Raw genomic sequence first — 21,339 nt, forward strand, 5'->3', positions numbered from 1 at the left:
ACTCCAGGCCAGGTCAGAGGAGATCCAGACTCCTGCTTTAGGTGGCCATGTGCTGTCATGCTTGTAGGTGTACCCAGAACACGCAGTGAGAGGCAGTGTGCTCTGGGTGACAATGGCAGTGTAAAAGGCAGCGTGCTCTGGGTGACAGTGACAGTGTGCTCTGGGTGGCAATGGCAGTGTGCTCTGGGTGACAGTGACAGTGTGCTCTGGGTGGCCATGGCAGTGTGCTCTGGGTGGCAATGTGCTCTGGGTGGCAGTGTCCTCTGGGTGACAATGGCAGTGTGCTCTGGGTGACAATGGCAGTGTGCTCTGGGTGGCAATGGCAGTGTGCTCTGGGTGACAGTGGTGGGTGACAATGGCAGCGTGCTCTGGGTGACAGTGGCAGTGTGCTCTGGGTGGCAGTGGCAGTGTCCTCTGGGTGACAGTGGCAGTGTGCTCTGGGTGGCACTGTGCTCTGGGTGACAGTGACAGTGTGCTCTGTCCGCTCCGCTCCACCCGCCGGGCTCCGAGCAGCGGCGGCAGCGCGGGTCACCGCAGCTCAGCCCGCTCCGCTCCGCCCGCTCCGCTCCGCCCGCTCCGCCCGCTCCGCCCCGCCCGCTCCGCCCCGCCCGCTCCGCTCCTCCCGCTCGCTCCGCTCAGCTCCACCCGCTCCGCTCCGCCCGCCCAGCTCCGCTCAGCTCGGCTCGGCTCCGCTCCGCCCCGCGGTGCCTCAGCCGCCGCCGCGCCGCAAGTTCGGAGAGCGGCCCGCGGGCGCGGGGCGCAGCGGGGCAGCGGGCGGGGCGGCGGCGGACGGCGGCTCCTTCCTGGCCGCCTGGCTGAGCGCCGCCGCGCCCCGCGAGCGGCTCCGCGACTTCCAGCACACCAAGAGGGTCGGCAACTACCTGATCGGCAGGAAGCTGGGAGAGGGATCCTTCGCCAAGGTCCGCGAGGGGCTGCATGTGGTCACCGGAGAGAAGGTACCGCCGCCCCCGGGAGCCCCCCGGGGCAGAACGGGGCACAACGGGGGGCTGGCTGGTGAGCGGGCTGCGCTCAGTCCCTGCCGGCCGGGAGGGTGAGTCCCCGGGAGGATGGTGGAGCTCCTTGGGCAGGATGGAGTAGCCCCCGCAGGATGGAGTAGCCATCCCGGGAGGATGGAGGAGCCCCTGGGAGGATGGTGGAGCTCCTCTGGCAGGATGGAGTAGCCCTCCAGAGAATGGAGGAGCCGCTTCTGAGGTGGAGGAGCCCCCCAGGAGGATCGTGGAGCTCCTCCGGCGGGATGGAGTAGCCCCCGGGAGAACGGAGGAACACCCCGGGAGGATGGAAGAGTTTCCTCTGAGGTGGAGGAGCCCCGCGTGAGGATGGAGGAGCTCCTGGGAAGGATCGTGGAGTTCCTCCGGCAGGATGGAGTAGTCCCCGGCAGGATGGAGTAGACCCCCGGGAGGATCGTGGAGCTCCTCCGGTGGATGGAGGAGCCCCCGGAGGATGGAGGAGCCCCCTCGGCTCCCGGCGTCCCGCTCCTGCCGTCCCCAGCTTCCCGCGGCTGCAGCCTCGCCTTCCTCTTGCGCTGCCTTGTCCTGTCTGCTTTTCCTCCGATTTCAACATTTCTCCCCCTTTGTTTGCTCACTTTTCCCGGCGAGAAGAGCGGGTTTTGGCGGCGCTGGTGCTGCTGGTGCAGCGCTCGGCAGATGTGCTCGGAGATGCAGCTGGGATGGCTCTCCCCGGCGTGCTGCTCGGCTCGGTTTGGGCTTTATCCAGAGCCCATCAGCAGGACAGGGTGGCAGCGGTATCAGGGCGGTGAACCCAGCGAGGATGAGCCCCCCGAGCCCCCAGCACAGAGTTGTGCTGCTCTTGTTTATCCACACAACTTCCAAGTGCTGCGAGGAGCGGCTGAGGGAGCTGGGAAGGGGCTGGAGCCCCAGGAGGGGCTGAGGGAGCTGGGAAGGGGCTGGAGCCCCAGGAGAGGCTGAGGGAGCTGGGAAGGGGCTGAGCCTGGAGAAGAGGAGGCTCAGGGGGGCCCTTGTGGCTCTGCACAACTCCTGACAGGAGGGGACAGCCGGGGGGGAACAGGGACAGGAGGAGAGGGAACAGCCTCAGGCTGGGCCAGGGTGGACATCAGCAGGAATTTCCTCATGGAAAAGGGTTTTAAACAGTGGAAGGGGCTGCCCAGGGAGGTTTGGAGTGCCCATCCCTGGAGGTGTCCCAGGAATTCCTGGAGGTGGCACCCAGCGCTCCGGGCTGGGACTCGGTGTCTCTTCCAGCCTCGGTGACTGTTCCAGCCTCGGTGACTCTGGGATTCTGTGGGCTCTGGGATTCTGCCTCTCCTGTATCCTTCACAGAGGATTCCCTCCCAGCAGGGTCGCTGCTGGAGCCTCCCCGGGGCGGTGGGGCTGTGCTGGTGTCATTCCCTGTCCCTGATGGCATTCCTGCCGTTATTTTTTCATTCCGGTAAATTTGTCACAGAGAGGAATTTAACACGGGGCTCTGAGAATCTCATCGTGTGAAAAATGATACGGTTTGTGAATATTATCGTGTAGGAATGCAGAAAAAAATAATAAATAAATGTTGCTGTGCTCTGTTACCAAGCGTGTGCTTCTCCTTGGTAACAGAAGCATCCAATGATCCTGCGGTTGATAAAAGGCACATGCACACACACGTCCTCCCCACCTCCACGTTTTGGGTTTGCTACATTTATCTCAGTCTGTTAGGAGGGGAAAAAAATAAAAAAGAGCCACCACACACCCCTCAGTCTCAGCTCCCAGGTCTGCTGCCTGATTCGGGTTTTTTTCTCCCTGGGTGTCTCGAATAACACACGCTGTGACAAAGTGAGGAGCAGAGCTCAGCGAGTCACTCTTCCTTCCTTCCTGCCGAGCCCTGTCCATCCCTGGGGGCAGGCAGGGACATCTCTGAGCCCTGTCTGACCCGACCCTGCCCTGTGGCACTTCCAAACTGTCCCCCTCCCCAGGAATCCTCTGCTGCCAGCAGAGCATCCCTGCTCTCCGGCACCAGGCTCTTCCCTTCCTGCTCCCATTCCCCCCTTGCTCCTCCCAGGAAGGGAAGCTCACTCCTGAAGAGCCTGATGCTGTCCCCACTTCCATGGCCCGGGGCAGATTTTTGTCTGTAAAGCCACTGCTGAGCCAAGGGCATTGCCCAAATCCAAGAGGATTCCCTGAAGCAGAGTCTTGCCCTGGTGTCTGTTCTGGCACAGCCCGGGCCCTTGGGGTCTCTGAAATGTCACACTTGAGTCAGGGGGGCCCAACAGGTTTGGATTTGCAGCAGACTTTAGCAGCTCTGGAGGAGCTAATGTCTCAGAAAATGGTGTGTTTGGGGAAGAAATCCATGGATTAATGAGCCCCCAGCCAGGCTGGGATCCATGGCCCTGGCTCCAGGCATTGTGCAGGCTCCAGGTGATGCCAGGCGGGTGCCAAAAATCTGCCATGCCCTCCCCCTGGCATTCCTGGGAGCTGCAGAGGATGGGAGGGTGTTCTGGGGGCCAGGCTCCTCCAGCAGCTGCCCTCGGGGTGACCTGTGTGGGATGGGGCTCAGCAGCTCCTGCCAGCTCAGGAGGGTGAGCTGAGGTCAGGTTTCTAAACCTTCCCTTCCCAGGTTTCTAAACCTTCCCTTCCCAGGTTTCTAAACCTTCCCTTCCCAGGTTTCTAAACCTTCCCTTCCCAGGTTTCTAAACCTTTCCTTCCCCAGGTTTCTAAACCTTTCCTTCCCAGGTTTCTAAACCTTCCCTTCCCAGGTTTCTAAACCTTCCCTTCGCCAGGTTTCTAAACCTTCCCTTCCCAGGATTTTATCTCTGGGCTCCAACCCACACCTCTCACGGTGCTGCTGGTGGTTTGTGCTGCCACAGTGGTATTGTTTTTTATTTTTATCTTCTTTTTTGGCATGTTGTCGTTTCCTGGGCTTGGAAAAGCCCTTGGTGGGGCAGGAGAATGTCGGGCAGATTGTTCTTCCCGTGGCTTTGGAATGGAGCACAGCAGCTGTGATCTGACATTTTGGGGTAAAGGGCTGATTTGTCAGCTCCACTCAGGCAGCCTTCAGTGCTAATCCTAAGGCAGCACAGCTCCTCTGTGCAGAGCAAGGCTTTAAATTGTGAGAGAGATGTGTTTGGGTGACTTTGGGAGCCTCTGTACTCTTGGGTTGTTCCAGTCATTCTCTGGGTGATGGGGATCAGGCAAGGAGATCTCTCTCCTTTAGAAAGAGAGATATTTTTATAAAAAGAGGTGTATTTTTAGAAAAATGCACTCATTTTCTGCATTCTTGGGGAGCTGAGAGCAGTGGTGGGGTGGTGTGAGGCTGTGTTATCACACTCTGTTATCTGTCCTGTTATCCCAGTGACTCTGAGCAGCACTGTGGAGTGGCAGCACACTGACAATCCACTGAGCCAAAGTTCCTGTAAGCAAACCTGAGCCAAGATTATGTGGAACTGCTTTTAGGTGTAATCTTTGGCACCACAAAAAAAAAAAAAAAAGAAAAAAAAAGTCACCGAGGCAAATTGACTCATTTGATTTCTCATCCAGGGAAAACTTTGTTTATAATTTCCTTCAGTGCTATTGTTGAGCTGGAACAAGGTGCTTTTTTAGTTACACTTAGTCAAGAGCCTTTCAGCAACAGTGGGAAGCAGTGGCTAAAAATACAATTTACCAGTTTTGCTATGGAGGCAAAGCAATTAATATTAAAAGTGGCCTTTTCACTGAAGAGTTCACGTTCAGAATGCATTTCTTTATTAAAGAGGCAGAGAAAAAATGCAAAGAAAAGGCATATTTGACTCCCCCCACGAGGTGCAGAGCAGCCTCCCTGCAGGGACCTGGAAATGCCTCTTTGTGGCACAGAGTTAATTTTGCCAGGAGTAAATTGGCCCTTTCCCTGCCTGTTTCACCACAGGCTGCAGGGAAAGGAGACTTGCTGGCTTTGGGGTACATCCCCACGTACAGTTCTAGGATCTGTGCCTCTGTCTTTACCCTTCCTGAGTTTTGGGGTGTCCCTTTCAAACCATTCTGTCAGCAGGCTGCCTCACTGCAGGCAAAAGTTGATTTTCTGGGGTGCTTGCAGGTCTTTCAGTCCCACCTTTTCCTCCTCACTTTCAAACCATCCTGCCAAGCACCTGGGTCAGCAGGCTGCCTCACTGCAAGGCAAAAGTTGATTTTCTGGGGTGCTTGCAGGTCTTTCAGTCCCACCTTTTCCTCCTCCATCCCTCCCTCCCAGGGGTTGTGGGCTTGCAGGTGAAACTGTGAGACCTTCGTTGCTGTCAGGGCATCAGAGGATTGCAATTTGAAATGTGATCTTTTCCTTCCTGCAGTGATACTTGTATATCAGTTTCCTGGATGGGTTTGTTTCTCTCACTTAGGTTTAGTTACTCGTTTTATCTTTACCTGTTCCTCAACAGATTCTATCTCCATCCAAATTTTTTTTTTAAAATCTTATTTTGAAAATCTCTGTCTGTGCATCCCCAGGGTGGCTTTTTCCAGGATCTGTTCCCCTTTATTGAACAGCTGCCAGCTGTGGCACCTGCCTGATGTGCCACCCTCCATCACAGGCACCGAGGAAGCAAAGCCAGGCTGTTCCTGCAGCCTGCATCTGGGCATTTCCTTGCTCCTAGGTGTTGGCTTTCGCAGCTTTTCTGGTTTTTGTGCCGGAGTTTGTGCTCCGTGCAGCCCTGCAGGAGGGTTCTGGAGAGCAGGATGTGTCACTGTGGCGTTCCTGCCAGGTGAGATGGAGCAGAAGGCACAGTGGAGCTGATGTGCTGCCAGCTGCTCAGTCTGGACAACAACCAGGTGAAAGTTGGGTTTACAGCCGTGCTCTTCCCTCTGTCCCTGTCCTGTGTGGAGCAGGAATGAGCGGGGCTGGGCCAGGAGCCTGCTCATTTGTGCACAGTCTGACTTGCAGAAAGATTCCCTTCGTGTTTTCCAGCAGGCAGCTCCTTCTGCAGTGAGCTGAATGGATGCACATGTGGCACTTCCTTATCCTCTTGAGATAATCTGCTTCCAGGTTTGCTCTCAGCAGTTCTGAGGATGCCTCCTGTCAGCAGTGTGCTGCTTTTTTTTTGTTGCCCTTGCAGGATGGAGTGGCTTGGGGTTGAGCTGACACCGGGTGACGCTCACATCTGGATCCCCATGTTTGTTCCTGCAAGTTTGGTGGTTTTAACTGGTTTGGTGGAGCTGTGTGCCCATCTCCAGAGGCACGTGCTGCCTGTGAAAGTCCTGGCAGTGTGCAGTGTCTCCTGTGGCAGCAGTCAGCTGCAGGCTGCAGCTCCTGGCATTTCAGCAGGCGCAGAATCTCTGCCCCAGGAGCTGGGAAAGGAGAGGGTATTGAGGATGTAGCCCTGGCAGGAGAACAGTGCTGGCAAACCTTGTGCTGCCTGAGTTGGGGCAGCCTGCCTGAACCCCGAGCTGCTCAGAGCAGTGGCACAGAAATGAGCTGACGCCTGTGGCAGCAGTCACCTGCAGGCTGCAGCTCCTGGCGTTTCAGCAGGCGCAGCATCTCTGCCCCCAGGAGCTGGGAAAGGAGAGGTTATTGAGGATGTAGCCCTGGCAGGAGAACAGTGCTGGCAAACCTTGTGCTGCCTGAGTTGGGGCAGCCTGCCTGAACCCCGAGCTGCTCAGAGCAGTGGCACAGAAATGAGCTGAACGTTTCTGAACAGAAAGGAGCTGGGGGTTCACATCTGACTCTGCTGCCCTTCCAGGGCATGGAGAGCCATCCAAGCTGCCCAGGGCTACAGATGCTGCTGCTTTGGACATGAAGGACCAAGGAAAAATGTGTTTTGTGGGGGTTTCTTCTCAGAGAGGCTGGGCAGGGGCACTGTGTCAGCCCACCTGCCCCCAAAGCATCTCCTGCTGGTCCCTGAGCTGTGATCTGGGCTCTGGCAGTGCTGGCAGAGAGCAGGGTCAGACCTCATCCTCCTGGAGAGGGCCTGGGAGGAGCCACCCCGGGGAAACCACCCGGGAAAAATTCACAGAAGCTGACCAAAGTCTCCCTTCTGTGTCAGTGTTTGCTCTGGGTTCAGCACCTTTGGTGCTGCATCCATGGTGCTTCTCATTTGCCATGTGAGATCAGAGCACAGCGAGGAAAACCACTGCAACAAAGAGAACTAAAAAAAGCCAAGTTATATAAAATAAAGTTCCTTTGCTCTCTGTCTGTTGTGGAAGATTGTCATGGAAACATTTTTTTTTTTTTCAGAGAATAAATTCGTTTTCTGTGAATAATGTCCACAGAGCTGAGGAAGAGAGCGCGTATTATTTATGTAGAAAATCTTCACTGGAGACACCTTTTTCCTGGCTCCTGACAGTTGTAAATGTTTTATCTGCTGTGTTCTACATCACTACAAAGGAGGGTATTACCTGGGCCTCAAGAGCAGGGGCTCAGGGGATGGGCTTGTTGGTTTTTTCTCTTCCCTAAAGCCAGAGAGCTGAGTTGGCATTAAATCAGGGGCGCTTGGCCTTCCTTAACTCAGGGGTTTTTAATGGGAAACACACCCCACGAGCAGGGAGATGGGAAGATGTTGGCTGCCAGGTTAGGAGGGTGAGTTATGGCTCATTTTCTCTGAGCAAAGTCTGCTGCTCCCACCTTGAGTTTAGAGCTTTCCTGCAGTGTTTTGTCCTGTCACTCTTACCTTAGGAACGGGTGTCAAAAAGCTCTTTTTTTGAGAAAACAGGGAGATTTCTGCAAGGCAAACCCATCTGTCCCAGGCACTTGGAGACAAAACTGCTCCTTGCAGGAAATGTCTCCGGCCTGGAGGCCGGTTTTGACAGGGATCTGCAAGGATTTCTCCTGGAAGCTCTCCGTGCATCCTCGTGGATGTCTGTGCCTGGCTTTCTGCCACCACTGCTTCCATCAGCCTCTGCATAATCTCTCTTGACTCGAGCAGATATCCTGAGAGGCCGGGGAGGTAGAAATGTGCAGCTCTCCCTCAGGGCTGCCCCATTCCTCAGCTGGCCAGGAGGGCACTGGAAGGTTGCTGGGAGTGATTTCTTTCTGCCACAGGCCAGACAGGTCCCCAGCGTGACCCCCCCAGGATAAGCCACAAGCCAAGTTCCTCCCCATGGACGAGGCTCCTGCTCCCCAGGCAGTCTCTGGAATCTGTGCCTGGTGCAGATGCTGCTGCTTTGGACATGTAGGACCAAGGAAAAACGTGTTTTATGGGGGTTTCTTTTCAGAGAGGCTGGTCAGGATATGTCTGTCTGTCCCTGTTTGGACAAGGAGGAGCAGAAGATGAGAGGGAAAGGCTCTATGGAAACAGGGAAGGATAATCACCATTGCCCGTGGAACATGGCACAGAGCTCCCCATGAATGTGATGTGAGGTGACAAAATGTTGAAGAGGAGCAGCCTGAGTTTGCCCAATTTACCTTTTGGGATGTGCATTTTCATTTTGTTCAAGAGCTTTCTCTTATCAGAAATCTCTCCCCCATGCAGGTGCTTGCAGGAAATCATCAAGTCAGTGCTTGGCATTCCCTTAATTAAACATTTTGAGCTTCAGTCAGTACAGCTAACAGCTCTAGGACCTCAGACTGTTCTGAAGCTCTTCTCAGAACTCTTTCCAAAACTTCAGCATAATTTTTAATTACTGGATACACCGGAAGTGGATAGAGCACCCTAATAATAGCCCCCAGTGCCTTGGACAGGTGTGATTAATACCTTCCCTTACCTACCAGACACATCCTGCTTATGCTTTTGGGGATTATGTTTCAGTTGGCTGTGGCACCCAGAGGCTTTAGGTTCATTTGCTTATCTGAAGTCCTCCTGAGTCCCTTTCTACCCCTTTCTGTCGTGTTTGGGCTGCAGGGAATTGGTGGGATGCTGTTTTCATCCCCTGGCAATCGGATTCTTTCCCTCCAGGCTAGCAGGACTCCGAAGCACATGAGTGAATGTACTCAGAGCTGGAGGAGTTTCTGTGTCTCCAGGGGCTGATTCCCACCTTTCCTGGCTGGCTCTGCCTGCTGGGACATTTGTCCTGCCTCGTCTGCAGCAGCTGGGCTCGTGCACTGCTGCACCCCAAACTCTTGGCTTAAAAGAAAATATCTCAGCAGCAGTGACTCCTCCCTGCCTTTCCTGATTGCTGATTTTACTACAGCCAGAGCAGATGCTGAAACACCCTTTTCTGCAGTGCTTTATTTCCTAAGATGCTGGAACTTGCTGTATAAAAAAACCCCCACATTCCTTTACTGCTCTGTAAAATTTGCTAAGCTGTAGCAGTTAGAGAAAAGAATAAACTCTACCCAGAGAATGAAATTGGCATTTTCTAGTCCTTGGATTCGGTTGTGATGAACAACTTGTTCTGTGCCTGGCTGGGTGATTGCCCACAGTGAGATGTCCTTGGAGGGGTTGATTTTGGGACTGTGCTGACAATTGTGCAGGCTCCAGAGTTAGGTCTGTTTAGTGTCATTTGAATTGGCCACCCAAAATCACCAGCTGCTTTTGAAAAGGGAGCTCAGATTCTTGTGGTGAGAACAGTGGTAAACACAAAGCGAACTGCAAGTGAAGCCAGACAGCTATGGCTGGAAATAAGAGAGGAAAGAAACTGGATTTATTGCTGCCTTGGGCAGCAATGCAAGCCCAAGAAGAAGAGCAAAACAGAAAAAAGCTGGAGATGGACTTGCAGCACTGATGGCTGCAAAATATCCCCGTGGTCTGGCTCTTTGTGTCATTCTCCTGGCTGAGGTCAAACTGGGCAGTAAAGGTTTGTGATTTGGGTGCAGAAGCCCAAGTTTGTGATTTGGGTGCAGAAGCCCCAGTTCTCTTTGCCTGTGCCCCAAGCTGCAGCTCTGAGCTGCCTTGGCATGGGCAGGATGCTCCGGGTCCTGGCACCATGGCAGGCAGCTCTGCCAGAAGGAGACCCTGGGGGAAAAAAATAAAGGAAAAAAGAGGAGGAAAAAGGCAGGGGGCTGTCCCTCCAACAGTGAAATAGTCCCTCTGACAGCTGGAGTTGCTTCTCTGGTGCTCTGCTGGTCTCCTGGCCAAATCCCTGGGTTCTTTTTCCAGCCAGTTCCTCTCAGCTGAGCTGAGCTCCCTCTGGCAGGAGCTGCCTCCCTCTCCGGCTGAGAGCTCGCAGGAGGGAGCAAGCCAAGCTGCTGGGTGAGTGGGGAGAGCTCTTCCAAAGCCCTCCAAATGTCACACCCGGTTTTGCAAGGCCATCCCCTGTTCTCTGCAGGGTTAAACCTGTCAGAACATTATCAGCCGAGCTGGGGCCACTGCATGGAAGTGCTCCTGCAGTTGTTTTTGCAGGAATCTGACCTGGGCACTGCTCAGGAGCTCAGAGACTGAGGGAAGCAGCTGTGCTGCAGAGCTGGACTGGCCTCTGGGCAAGCAGATCCCTGCAGGAGCACGGCTGGGGTTTTCCCAGGTGTTGCTTGGATGGCTTGGACTTCTTCTCGCCGGGCACCCGGAGGTTCCTCCTGCCCCCAGCAGCAGGTCTGGGGAGCTGCCCAGCAGGAGCTGCTGCCTCCTGCATGGCCACAGGGATGGGGACACCCCCAGGACGAGTGTGACCCCCTTCCCTGCCTCGTGGCAGCTCCACACTGCTGACAGAGGGCATGCAAGAGGTGTCATCTCTGCTGGCAGCAGCTCCCAGATCTCTCCAGGCAGCGTTTGGTCCCCGAAGCTGTCTCTTCCCAGGTTTATTTTTTCCCCCGGGGGCCTTGCTGTGAGTGTTTCTGTGCAGTTTGGTGGCAGGCAGCTCCAGCCTCCCCAGCAGGAGCTGGCAGTGTCCCCGTGCCCGTGCCTGGGGGACACGTGCTGCTCCCTGCCTGGGCACACGTGGAGTGCTGGCCCTGCCCTAGCCCAGGCTCCTGCAGGCTCTAGCCCAGCCTGGAGGGCTTTTTGGAGAGGAGCAGCAGTTGCTCATCTGATGTGTCACAGCAGAACCTTCAGGAAAGTAATTCATTCCAACAGTGTAATTCTAGGACTCAGGAACCAAAAATATGGGCTATTACTCATCTTTGTATCTCATAACACAGAATAACCTGAGCCATTTATCTATTTACACAGCAGAGCTTTAGCCAAAAGCAGAATGTCAAGAGCCACTGTTGCTACATATTGAGAGTAATTGCTTGTTTTATTATTTATTTTTTTATTTCTGTGCCAGTGTTGGCCAGGAACTCAAGTCAGGAGACTTGAGTTAGGCATGATGCAGAGACAAAGAGCCCCTCCTTGGAGCTTGGGAGAGCAGAGCTGAGTAATTGGCATGTCTTGAGTGGGCTGTGAAAGCCCCAGTGTTTGTTTGATGATTACCCAACATCTACAGTATTTTCTCTCCCAAATGCTCTTCCCCTTCTGCATGAATGAAATTTCCAGGTGCTTGCACACACATCCACCCTGCACAGGAGGCTCTGTGTGTGAAGTGTGTCTGGGCACATTTGCTCCTCTCCTCCCTTGCTCTGCCTGTGGATGAGCTCAAAATCAGGGATATTCAGCTCTGTCAGCCCTGGGGTTCCTCTGTGCAGAGCTGGATCCCTAGAACAGGGTATTGCTGCAGCAAATCTGCTGTTCCCACCTCGGCCAGCTCTGCAGGGGGATCTCTTGGACCTGAGGGAAGGGGGAAAGGTGGCTCAGAGCTGGTGCTGGGATTGTTGGGGTGCTTGCCAAGGTACCTGTCCAAATGAGGGGAAAAGTTTGACCTTAAGGCACAGAAAGCTGATTCTGGGTGGCCATGGAGGAGTCCTCCATGGCTGGCTCTGTGTGCAGGGGGTTCTGCACCTCCTGCAGCACACGTGGACATTATAATGTGCTTTTTCCTGCCAGTGAATTAGGGGTGCCTTGCAATGTGAATAATAGATTGCTGCTCCGTACTGCTGCCACTCCATGAAGCAGTTTTGTACCTTGCAGCTGTGATAAATGCCAGCTTTTAATTTATTTTTAAACTTTCGCAGAGATTTTGTTGTGCTGCCAGCTGTACAGTGTGCTGTCTCGTGTTTGTGTGACCTGTGAATCTGTTTGTCCTCACCAGAGTGACTCCTCTTTGCTGTCTAAACACTCCATGCGAGCCTCTGTGCTCAGTCCCATCTCATTAGCTGAAAGAATGTACTAATTTAAGTCTGTTTCCTTGGTGAATCACCTGGGGCTCTCACAAGGGCTGAAATCCAGCTCTGGTTTACCTGGTGTTTTGTCTGATGGATAAATGATGTCTCTCCAAAGTGAGTAGTCAGCAGTGCAGCTGCCAGGTGCTCCTGGTGCAGAGAGAGGGGAGGTGCAGGTGACCCTGAGCACTTCCAGGGATCCAGGGACAGCCACATCCACTCTGGGCAACCTGTGCCAGGGCCTCAGCACCCTCACAGCCAGGAATTCCTTCCCAATATCCCACCTAGCCCTTCCCTCTGGCATTTTGAAGCCATTCCCCTTGCCCTTGTCCCAGGCTCCCACGAGAGAGAAAAAGCAGAAGAAAGAAATGTGCCAGCATGGTTTTGTTTTTCACAGTACCTTTTTATGCAAATCATGCAAAGCCACCACTTGACTGTAGTTTAAGGAGATTGTAATGAGAGGATACCATCTCCAGTCGTGTGTTGGAAGCCAGGAAAAGCCAAAAACAATGCTTAGAAGTTGTAAACACCAGCCTGGAGGCTTTCTGAGTAAGCAGCTGCAATGAATGCCCAGCCTGAAGCTGTCAAGTGTTCGTGGGTGGTTAGTGGGACTGTCCCCTCTCCTTTGCTCCTGCTTTCCCTGCAGGGATTTTGGGCTGTCATTGTGCAAGGAAGTGAAGGATGGAGCAGTCAGTGGGGTTGGAGGAGCAGCTCCTCTTCCTCTGCCCAGCGTGCCAGCTGGGAGGGGACACCCTTGTGACTCCTGGGTGTTTCTAATGGCTGTTTATGCAGGCTGTGGCAGCTAACAGCCCCGTGCCCTGCTCCCTCCTCAGGTGGCAGTGAAAGTGATTGACAAGAAGAGGGCCAAGAAGGACACCTACGTCACCAAGAACCTGCGGCGCGAGGGGCAGATCCAGCAGATGATCCGCCACCCCAACATCGCCCAGCTGCTGGACATCCTGGAGACTGAGAACAGCTACTACCTGGTCATGGAGCTGTGCCCTGGCGGCAACCTCATGCACAAGATCTACGAGAAGAAGAGGCTGGAGGAGCACGAGGCCCGCAAGTACATCCGGCAGCTCATCCTGGCCGTGGAGCACCTGCACCGCGCCGGGGTCGTGCACAGGTGAGCTGGGAGAGCCCCTGGAGCTGCTGTCAGCTCCTCTCGGCGCTGCTGTGGGAGTTCCTTGTGCTCCCGAGAGCCTGGGGGCTGCCCCTGGTGCTGGGGTTTGGATGCTGTTCCCTTGGGTGGTGTTAGGCTGTACCTGCAGAGAGTGTCAGCAGCTCCTCAAAGGCAGCAGCTCCAGCATCCTCATGGATCCCTTCCAGCCCAGGGATCATCCAGCCCTGCTCAGGACACCCCAAAAATCCCCCCCTGTGCCTGCCAGCATTTCCCAGAGTTCTGGGCAGAGCTGGGGGAAGCCACACGGCCCAGAGTGCCACAGGACTCCTCATGTGGCAGCTGCTGTTTGACGTGTTGCCTTTGATAACAATATTGATTTGAAGCATTTTCCAGCCACTCCTTGAGCTCTGTGCATGAGCAGGATGCGTGTCCATCTCCTGTGCAGCTGGGAGCTCACCTGGGCTCCAGGGGGAGCAGGAGAAGCTGACAGAGAGGAGTAAAGAGTTCCTGAAGCCCCCGAGCAGCAGTGGGGAGGGTGCAGGTGGAGATGCCACGTGTGACTGCCTGTCCCTGCACCTTTCTCCTCTCTGTGCTCTCTGCTGCCATGGAGACAGGAGGGCGGTGGGCTGGCTGGACCTTTGGAGCCAGCATCTCTGCTCTCCCGTTCCTAGGTGTATTTTTAGGGAGCTGTGCTAAGAAGGAGGCTCTGCTTTCTAAATTTGGGCCAGCTGGTGTTAAGTCTGGACTCCCACACAGTTCCCATATGATGCTGAGCAAGTTGTGTGGGCCCCATCCATCCTCCTGGGCTCTGTGGGCACGCTGCAGGAGCCAGACATCTGAATGCTTTTCAGGATCTGCCTCTGCAGCTCCTGGGCTCCTCTGGCTGCTCGGGGAGCTGCCCACAGCCAGCCCCTCCCTCCAGCTGTGCCCAGCTGTGTGCTGAGCTGCCCACCGCTGTGCAGCGTGGGCGCAGCTGCCTGCCTGGAGCTCCGTGTGCTCTGAAAGCTGCTTTTTCCCCGTCCTGGGTCTCTGTGTGCTCCCTGTGATCCATCAGGGATAATGCCATGAGCACAGGCTGCCTCTGCTCTCACCTCCAGCTGCATTTCAGGTGCCACTGTAGCAGAAATATTTGAGCAGCCACCGGGCTCTCTGTCAGCCTCAGAACTGCTGATCTCTTTAAATTATTAAGCCCACAGCTTGAGGCAGGGACAAGGAAGGAGTTTGCTTGCTGCTTTCAGGGATCAGTTGACACCCAGTATTTAAAGAGAGGCAGAGATAAAGGAAATAAATCAAGTTTCTGAGATGGGCAGAGGAAAACAAGGCAGGAACAGATGAACATGTTTTAAGAGCAGGATTGGGTTAGCAGCAGCAGTAATTCTTCTCCCTGCAAAATTCACCCTCTGCACAGTGGCCAAGGCACTTACAGGGGGCTGGCAGCCTTGGCTTTGCTCCTGTTCTCTTTCAGAGAGGACTCAAACCCACATTCTGTACAAAAATAGCCCGTTCCCTAAGCACAGGCTGGAATCAACAGGCTGTTGTGGTGAGAAGGAGGCAAGGCTTTGGGGCCAGGGAGAGAGAGCCTGGGTGCCTGTGTGGATGCTGAGTTCCCCTGTGGATGCTGAGTTCCCGAGTGGATCCTGAGTTCCCCTGTGTGATCTGGGCTTCTTCTCCTGCCTCTCCTTGAGCAAGTGAGGGAGGAAAATTAACAATAACCTCAGGAGTTGTCCTTCAGCATCTCAGGCCTCTGACTGTGGCAGCTCTAAACACAGGCTGCTCAATCAGCTACTGAGGGAGGGAGAAAATAGTGCAGGAGTCTGATTCATTCTCTGCCTGGCTGCAGTGGCAGTGTTCTCTTGTTGTTGTTGTTGTTATTTTTATTTTTGCAGCAGGTAAAAATACCAGCACTTCCCTGTGCCTGGTGATGCGGGGGTGCTGGGCTTGGCCACGTGTGGAGCAAACTGCAGCATCCCCAGCCAGAAAAGGGGCTGCTGCTCGTGCCTCCAAATGCTTCCCACGGAACGGGGCAGGGCCCTGGAAAGCCTTTTGCTGGCTTTTTTTATTTTATTGCAAAGCAAATAAAATTTCATCCTGGGCTGAAAAAGCCCCGATGGAATGAGAGTTCCATGAAATTTGCCTGTGTTATTGGTATTTTGTTGCAAAGCAAAGCAATCATGGGTTTTGTCAGCATTATTTGGGGAATGGTGTGGATGGCTTAACCTGTGGGGTGAAAAAGCCCCGATGGAATGAGAGTTCCATGAAATTTGCCTGTGTTATTGGATGGGTGCTGCTCAGAAAGCTGCATGGCTTACACCCCAGAGGAGCTCTCAGATCACTGCTCTTTGGACCAGGGCAGGCACCCACAATTCAGTGGAAATGCTTTTGGTAAGGGGCACTGATGTGTGAGCAGCCAAAAATTAAAGAACTCCCAAGAAACCTTGCTTTTATTTAGAGGTGTAAAAATACCCCCCCAAACTAATTTTTGACTGCGTAGATGTATTTTAAAGTTCTAAATATGTCATCTGCTGAGGTGGGTGAAGTCTGCAAGCTCCAGAGTGCAGAAGCTGCTGCATCTTTGGAGAGGGGTGCCCAGGGTTCAGAGCTCACTGAAAGCAAAATGCCACTCTTCTATTTATAATTCCATGCTATCATTTGGGTTGCTTTCCCTCTATCAGGAGAGCTGCTAAAAATACGCTTGCAACGAGCTCAGCTGTGAATCAGGTAGGAATATTTATCTTTTCCTCTGCCAGAGGAAAACAGAACCAAATGGCAGGGTCTGGTGAAGCTTTCTCTTGGCAGAGGGGTGTTTACACAGGTCCCCGTGCTGTCAGAAAGCAGCGTGAGCAATGAGCCCTCTGGGAGCACAGAGACAGCAGGGAAAATGAAGTGAAAGCCTTGGTGCTTGCCTCTGCATCCCACAGGAAATTCTCAGCCACCCTTTTAAGTCGTTTGAACAAAACTCAGCCCCATTCAGTGCAATTACTGTCAGGTTGTCAGAGAGAAGCGTTGCATGGTGTGCTGGTGGCAGAGCTGGCTTGCTGCATTCCCCTCTTCCTGCCCCCCTGGCAGCAGATTTTGCCTTCCACTGCCATTTGGTGATGAGAAGCAGGTCGGGAGCTTGAAGGAGATGAAAACCCTTCAAACTGTGGGCAGAGTTAGGGGATGCCACGCACTGCAGTTTGCTCAGAGTGCCACGGGGTTCCTGGTTTGGGACCTGCTGTTTGACATGCTGGCTTTGATAACTTGCAGCCTTTAATTGCCAGTGCCAGCAGTCTGCCTGCTGCTGCTGCAATATTTATGACAGATCCTGCTCTGCAGAGCAAACTCTCCTTTTGAAGCACAGAGCTGGTTCCTTCTCTACTTTATCTCAGATCTCTTTGGCCATTCTCCCTTGGAGGGCTCTGGTGTAACAAAATAAACATGATTTTAGTGAGGACAGTGGGCCAGATCCCTCTCTTACAGAGGCAGCCACGTGGAATCCAGTGGCAGAAGAGCTGGGATCAATAATATTTTGATATCAAAGCCTTTGGTACATAAATGTGGTGATGAACCCGAATCTCTGCAGCCTCTCCAGCTCTTGCACAAGGCTTAGCCTTGAGGTTTGATGGCTAAGAAGTGATTTTCTGTGATTAAAAATAAGATTCAGGAGAGAGCAGCCAGCCACTGCTGCTGTGCAGCTGCTTGCTGGTGAAACCTTCCTTCTCATCCTTCCTCCCCCAGACCAGAAACAAAGTGTGAAATGCAAAACTTCCCTTTTGCAGTGGAATGAACTGCTGTGGCAGCAGCTGATGGGGTCACTTGCTCCAGTGTTCCCCTCTGGGGCCACTTGGGGTTTCCAGGGTGGTCCAGAGAGATAAACAGCCCCAAGGACAGCAGGACAAACTCCCAAAGGAGCTCAGCCCACAGAGATGGTGTATTTTAAATCCAGGGAATGCCAACTGTGTGCTGCCAGCTCCACGAGCTGAGGAGACAGAAATATCTGCTGTGGGAATGCAGCCTGGCCTGCCTTGCCTTCATTATTCCCAGATTTGACTGATTTGTCCCCTAGTTAGACACTCCCAGCAGCAGGGAACCGATCCCTTAGGCAGAGGTGGCACTTCTTGTTCCTTTTGCCTTTCATGCCTGAGACTGTATGTAAGTTTTTCAGCAATGAATGTTGAGAATTGGCTTATGGGGGAAAACCCAGAAATAATTCTGTAGTCATGGGGGGATATTAGTTAGTTAGTTTGTTTGTTTTTTGGGGTTTTTTGTTGTTTGGTTGGTTGGTTTTTTGTTTGTTTGGGTTTTTGTTGGATATTTTTGGGGTTTTTTTTGTTTCTTTGGGGTTTTTTGTTTGTTTTCATTTGGTAGGGTTTTTTTGTTTTGTTTTGTTTGTCTGGGTTTTTTGTTTGTTTGTTTTTTGTTTTGTTTTATTTTCATTTGGTAGGGTTTTTTGTTTTGTTTTGTTTGTTGGGGTTTTTTTTTGTTGTTGTTTTTTTTTTTTTTTGTGGAGTTTTTGTTTTGTTGGTTTTGTTTTTTTCTTTTTTATTTTTTGAGGAGCCATGGCAGTAAAGGAACCAGATCAGATTTACTTCAGGGAGGGAAACTGAAAGTGCCCAGAGTTCCTGCTTTGTTGCAGGGAAAAAGAAACACCATTGCCCCCAAAAGTGTTTGGAGACCTGCATTTCATGCAGTGTGGGATAAAGGGTTTGGGACATTAAAAGCAAGGTGAAGGAACCAGATCAGATTTACTTCAGGGAGGGAAACTGAAAGTGCCCAGAGTTCCTGCTTTGTTGCAGGGAAAAAGAAACACCATTGCCCCCAAAAGTGTTTGGAGACCTGCATTTCATGCAGTGTGGGATAAAGGGTTTGGGACATTAAAAGCAAGTAAGACACTCAGTGAAAGTTGGTGAAGGGTCTAGGAGCAACTCAGGTGAGCCTCCTTTTGTAAAAGACAAAGTTTATATTGGACAGAACTGACTTACAAAGGCATTTGGGATGTTCAGGGAGATGGGTCCCGCAGCAGGAGTGCAGCTGGGCTCTGCCACCACACAGAGAGCTGTGGCAAAGCTCCTGGTGGTGCTCCAAAAATGAGAGTTTTCCTGTTGGGGTGGGCAGAAGCTGTGGTGCATATGGCCCATTAGATCAGTTACCACTCTGGCAGATCTGCTGGGAACAGACAGATGGGTAAACAGCTTTACCCAGGCCTGACTGCACTCTGTGCTCAGGCAATATTTACTTTTCTATCTTTTTCCTCTGATGGCTTTAAGATGCCCTGGAATATTTACCTTTTGTTTCTTTACCTTGACTCCTTTAAAATATCCTTTCTGGTGTTTTGGTTAGCCCCCCTGTCACTCATTTGTTATTCTGATTGCCTGGATGTCTTTCCTCCTTAACTTGCAGCTTGCTTTTTTCCCCTTTCCTTACCTTTAAAGTCTTGCTTCTTCTTAGCTAACATTTCATATATTCAGAGCTTCCAAATGCTCTTTCTCTTTGCTCTGAGGTGCTGTACTGAGCACTGCAGTGCTTCTGTTGATTCCAGTTTAATTTGGGGTTTAGAGGTGGTGATGGGGTTTGTTTTGCACTTTTTTGTCTTTCCCAGACTGTTTTTTTTTTTAAGTCTCTGCTGTTCAGCTCCCAGCCCTGCTATTTTCCTGGATCCCAATGAGATGGTTTGTGAGAAGCTCCACCTGCAAGCAGTGAGGATGGGAGGGGTGAAGCACTGAGCCCGTTTTAGGCAGGAGAGGGAAGCAGGAGGGGGTTGAGTTGATCCCAGTCCATCTGGCAGGGCAGGCTGTCCCTGGATTGAGCCCTTCCTCAGCAGCCCTGCTTGCCCTGCCAGGGAAGTGCCTTGTGGAGGATGTGCAGGAAGCCCTGGGACACTGCCAGGGCAGGGAATGGAATCACAGAGGGGTTGGAATGGAATCTCAGAGGGGTTTGAGTTGGGAGGACCCTTAAATCCCACCCAGTGCCACCCCTACCGTGGCAGGAACACCTTCCACTGCCCCAGGCTGCTCCAAGCCCTGTCTAACCTGGCCTTGGACATTACAGGGATCCAGAGGCAGCCCCAGCTGCTCTGGGCACCCTCTGCCAGGGCCTGCCCACCCTGACAGGGAACAATTCCTTCCCAAAATCCCATCTGACCGTGTTCTCTTTCTCTTTGAAGCCATTCCCCCTCCACATCCAGCAGCTCCAGGTCCTCCTGCTGTTGGACCCTGGGGCAGCTCTGCAGGTGGGGTCTGTCCTCAGAGGGGCAGAACCCCCCTGACCTTCTGCCCTTCATGCAGAAAATCCCTCCTGTGCAGCTCCTGATCAAGCGAGGGTCATCCTGCCCACTCCTCTGTGCTTGTTTGAAACCCAGCCTGGGCAGAAAATGAAACAAAGAGGAACATTTTGGAAAAGGCTCCCAGTCTTCCTTTCACAGGAGATCCCTCCTTGTGGAAGTGCTTGGCTTGCTTTGGTTGGGCTCCTTGTCTTGTTTTATTAAGGCTGATATCTCCATCTGGGATGGAGGTGTCTTTCATCACTTAGAAAGGCAAAACACCACGGTGTCACTGACTTCCCATGATTAGAGCTGATGGCTTTATTATCCAGATTTTTCCCTTTTTTTTCTGCTGGGAGAAGCATCTCTGTGGATATCCCAGCGTGCTGATTGCTCCAAATATTTCCAGTCTGGATGGGGGCAGAAAATCAGTGTGGTGAAGTCTGCTACACAACGAGCTGTGCAGCAACCAAAATTAGGTTTTTCACACTGTGCTTAATGCTCAGGCTGCACAGCTTGGGCTTTTGGGGTGATTTTCTGGGTGGCATTGGACAAACCATCCCTCAGCCTTGGATTTGACCTGTGGAGTGTGGGAATGGCTGTGGTGTATGGGAATAGCTATGGGGACCATCTCTGCCAGGAGTTTGGGTGCTCACAGCAGCCTGGTTCTGGTCTCTCCTGTGGACACAGGACATTTGACTCCTCAAATCTCAGGTTTATCCCTCAGCTGGGGCCTTTGGCTGAGAGGAGCAAGGAGAAATCGACCTCCAGTTCCCAAAACATGCTTGAAATGTTTCCAGCTTGTAAGTTTTCTGTAAACTTCCAGTGCTTAAGGAACTCGAGGAGCCTGGTTAATTACAGGATGTACTGACAAGTGCTTGTAATGTCACTTTGTGCCTGAAGAATAGGTGGGAAGCAGAGTGTGAAAGCACTGTTAATTTTGGGCAGGATGCATGGGGCTTTCTGCTTTCACGGTGGAACTGTGTGTGCTGCTTTCATTGTACATTTGATTATAGACAAGCCCTGTTCATACCCTGATGAGAGCCAGGCAAAGCTGCTTCATTATTTTGGAGACTGACTCAAAATATTTTCTTTCTTTCAGAGACTTGAAGATAGAAAATCTGTTGCTAGATGAAGACAACAATATCAAGCTTATTGGTATGGAACCAGTTTGGCAATTCCAGTAATTCAAATTGTTGGTTTTATAAAGAGAGTTTTTGAGGCTTCATAATCCCCCATGTGACAACTGCTAATGTTGCTGCAGAGAGGAGCTGAGAGAGTATAGATAGCAATCAAGCTGTTCCTGACAGCATTTTGTGAAAAAAAAAATGATCCAAATAATTCAGATTTAACTGGGTATGGGAATGATCCTACATCTTAAACCCACATCTTTCATACTCAAATCGGGAGCTCGGGAAAGAATTTAAGAATTGACACCAGAGAAGTGGTTGATTTTATTATCATGATCATTTCTTATTTGCTAGGGGCTGGATTCTGCCCCCGTGAACATATGCTTCCACTGAAGTCAGTGGGAGTTGCACACATTTTTAGCAGCTGGCAAAATGTGGTCCTATATTTGTATTTGTTAAATTTGCTTCCAGCACCCAGGACAAAATTGGTTTAGAGGGCTGTTAAAGAATAAAAAAGATCAACGGTGGAGCCTGGATTGTGTTTAGGTATCAGTTGTCTGTGGTGCTTGATTCATTCAAGCTGTGCAGGCATTTCAGATTAATCACTGCTGGGGATAGTCTCTCACTGCCTTGCATAACTCCCATTAATGTTAATGTGGGCATTGAAGAGAAAATATTCCTTTCATGAAAGAAGTGCCAAACATCTGTTTGTGTTTCTTGCCCTGCCTACACTGCTGCCAGCAGCAGTGTCTGTGGCTGCAGGCTTAAAAAACTCAACTGGCTCTCCTCAAAAAGTTCCATGGGCTGAGAAGTGGTGAGGAAAGCACTTGGCATTCAAACAGCCAGGTCAGATGGAC

The 21,339-nt window shown here is 52.2% G+C and overlaps 1 protein-coding gene across 1 annotated transcript in view; it reads left to right on the plus strand.

Moving 5' to 3' along the window:
- Positions 1-768: 768 nt before the first annotated feature.
- The window catches only part of HUNK (hormonally up-regulated Neu-associated kinase), a 40,443-nt gene continuing 19,872 nt past the window's right edge, over positions 769-21,339 (plus strand). Inside the window, exons 1-3 of the mRNA XM_039697066.1 lie at positions 769-956; positions 12,825-13,117; positions 20,455-20,510. Of these exons, the coding sequence (XP_039553000.1) occupies positions 12,912-13,117; positions 20,455-20,510 (262 nt within the window). The 5' untranslated portion in view covers positions 769-956; positions 12,825-12,911. The remainder of the gene's footprint in view (positions 957-12,824; positions 13,118-20,454; positions 20,511-21,339) is intronic.

Source organism: Passer montanus, unplaced genomic scaffold (genome assembly GCF_014805655.1).
Source record: "Passer montanus isolate IOZ18808 unplaced genomic scaffold, ASM1480565v1 scaffold116, whole genome shotgun sequence".
In the NCBI taxonomy this organism is placed as follows: domain Eukaryota; kingdom Metazoa; phylum Chordata; class Aves; order Passeriformes; family Passeridae; genus Passer; species Passer montanus.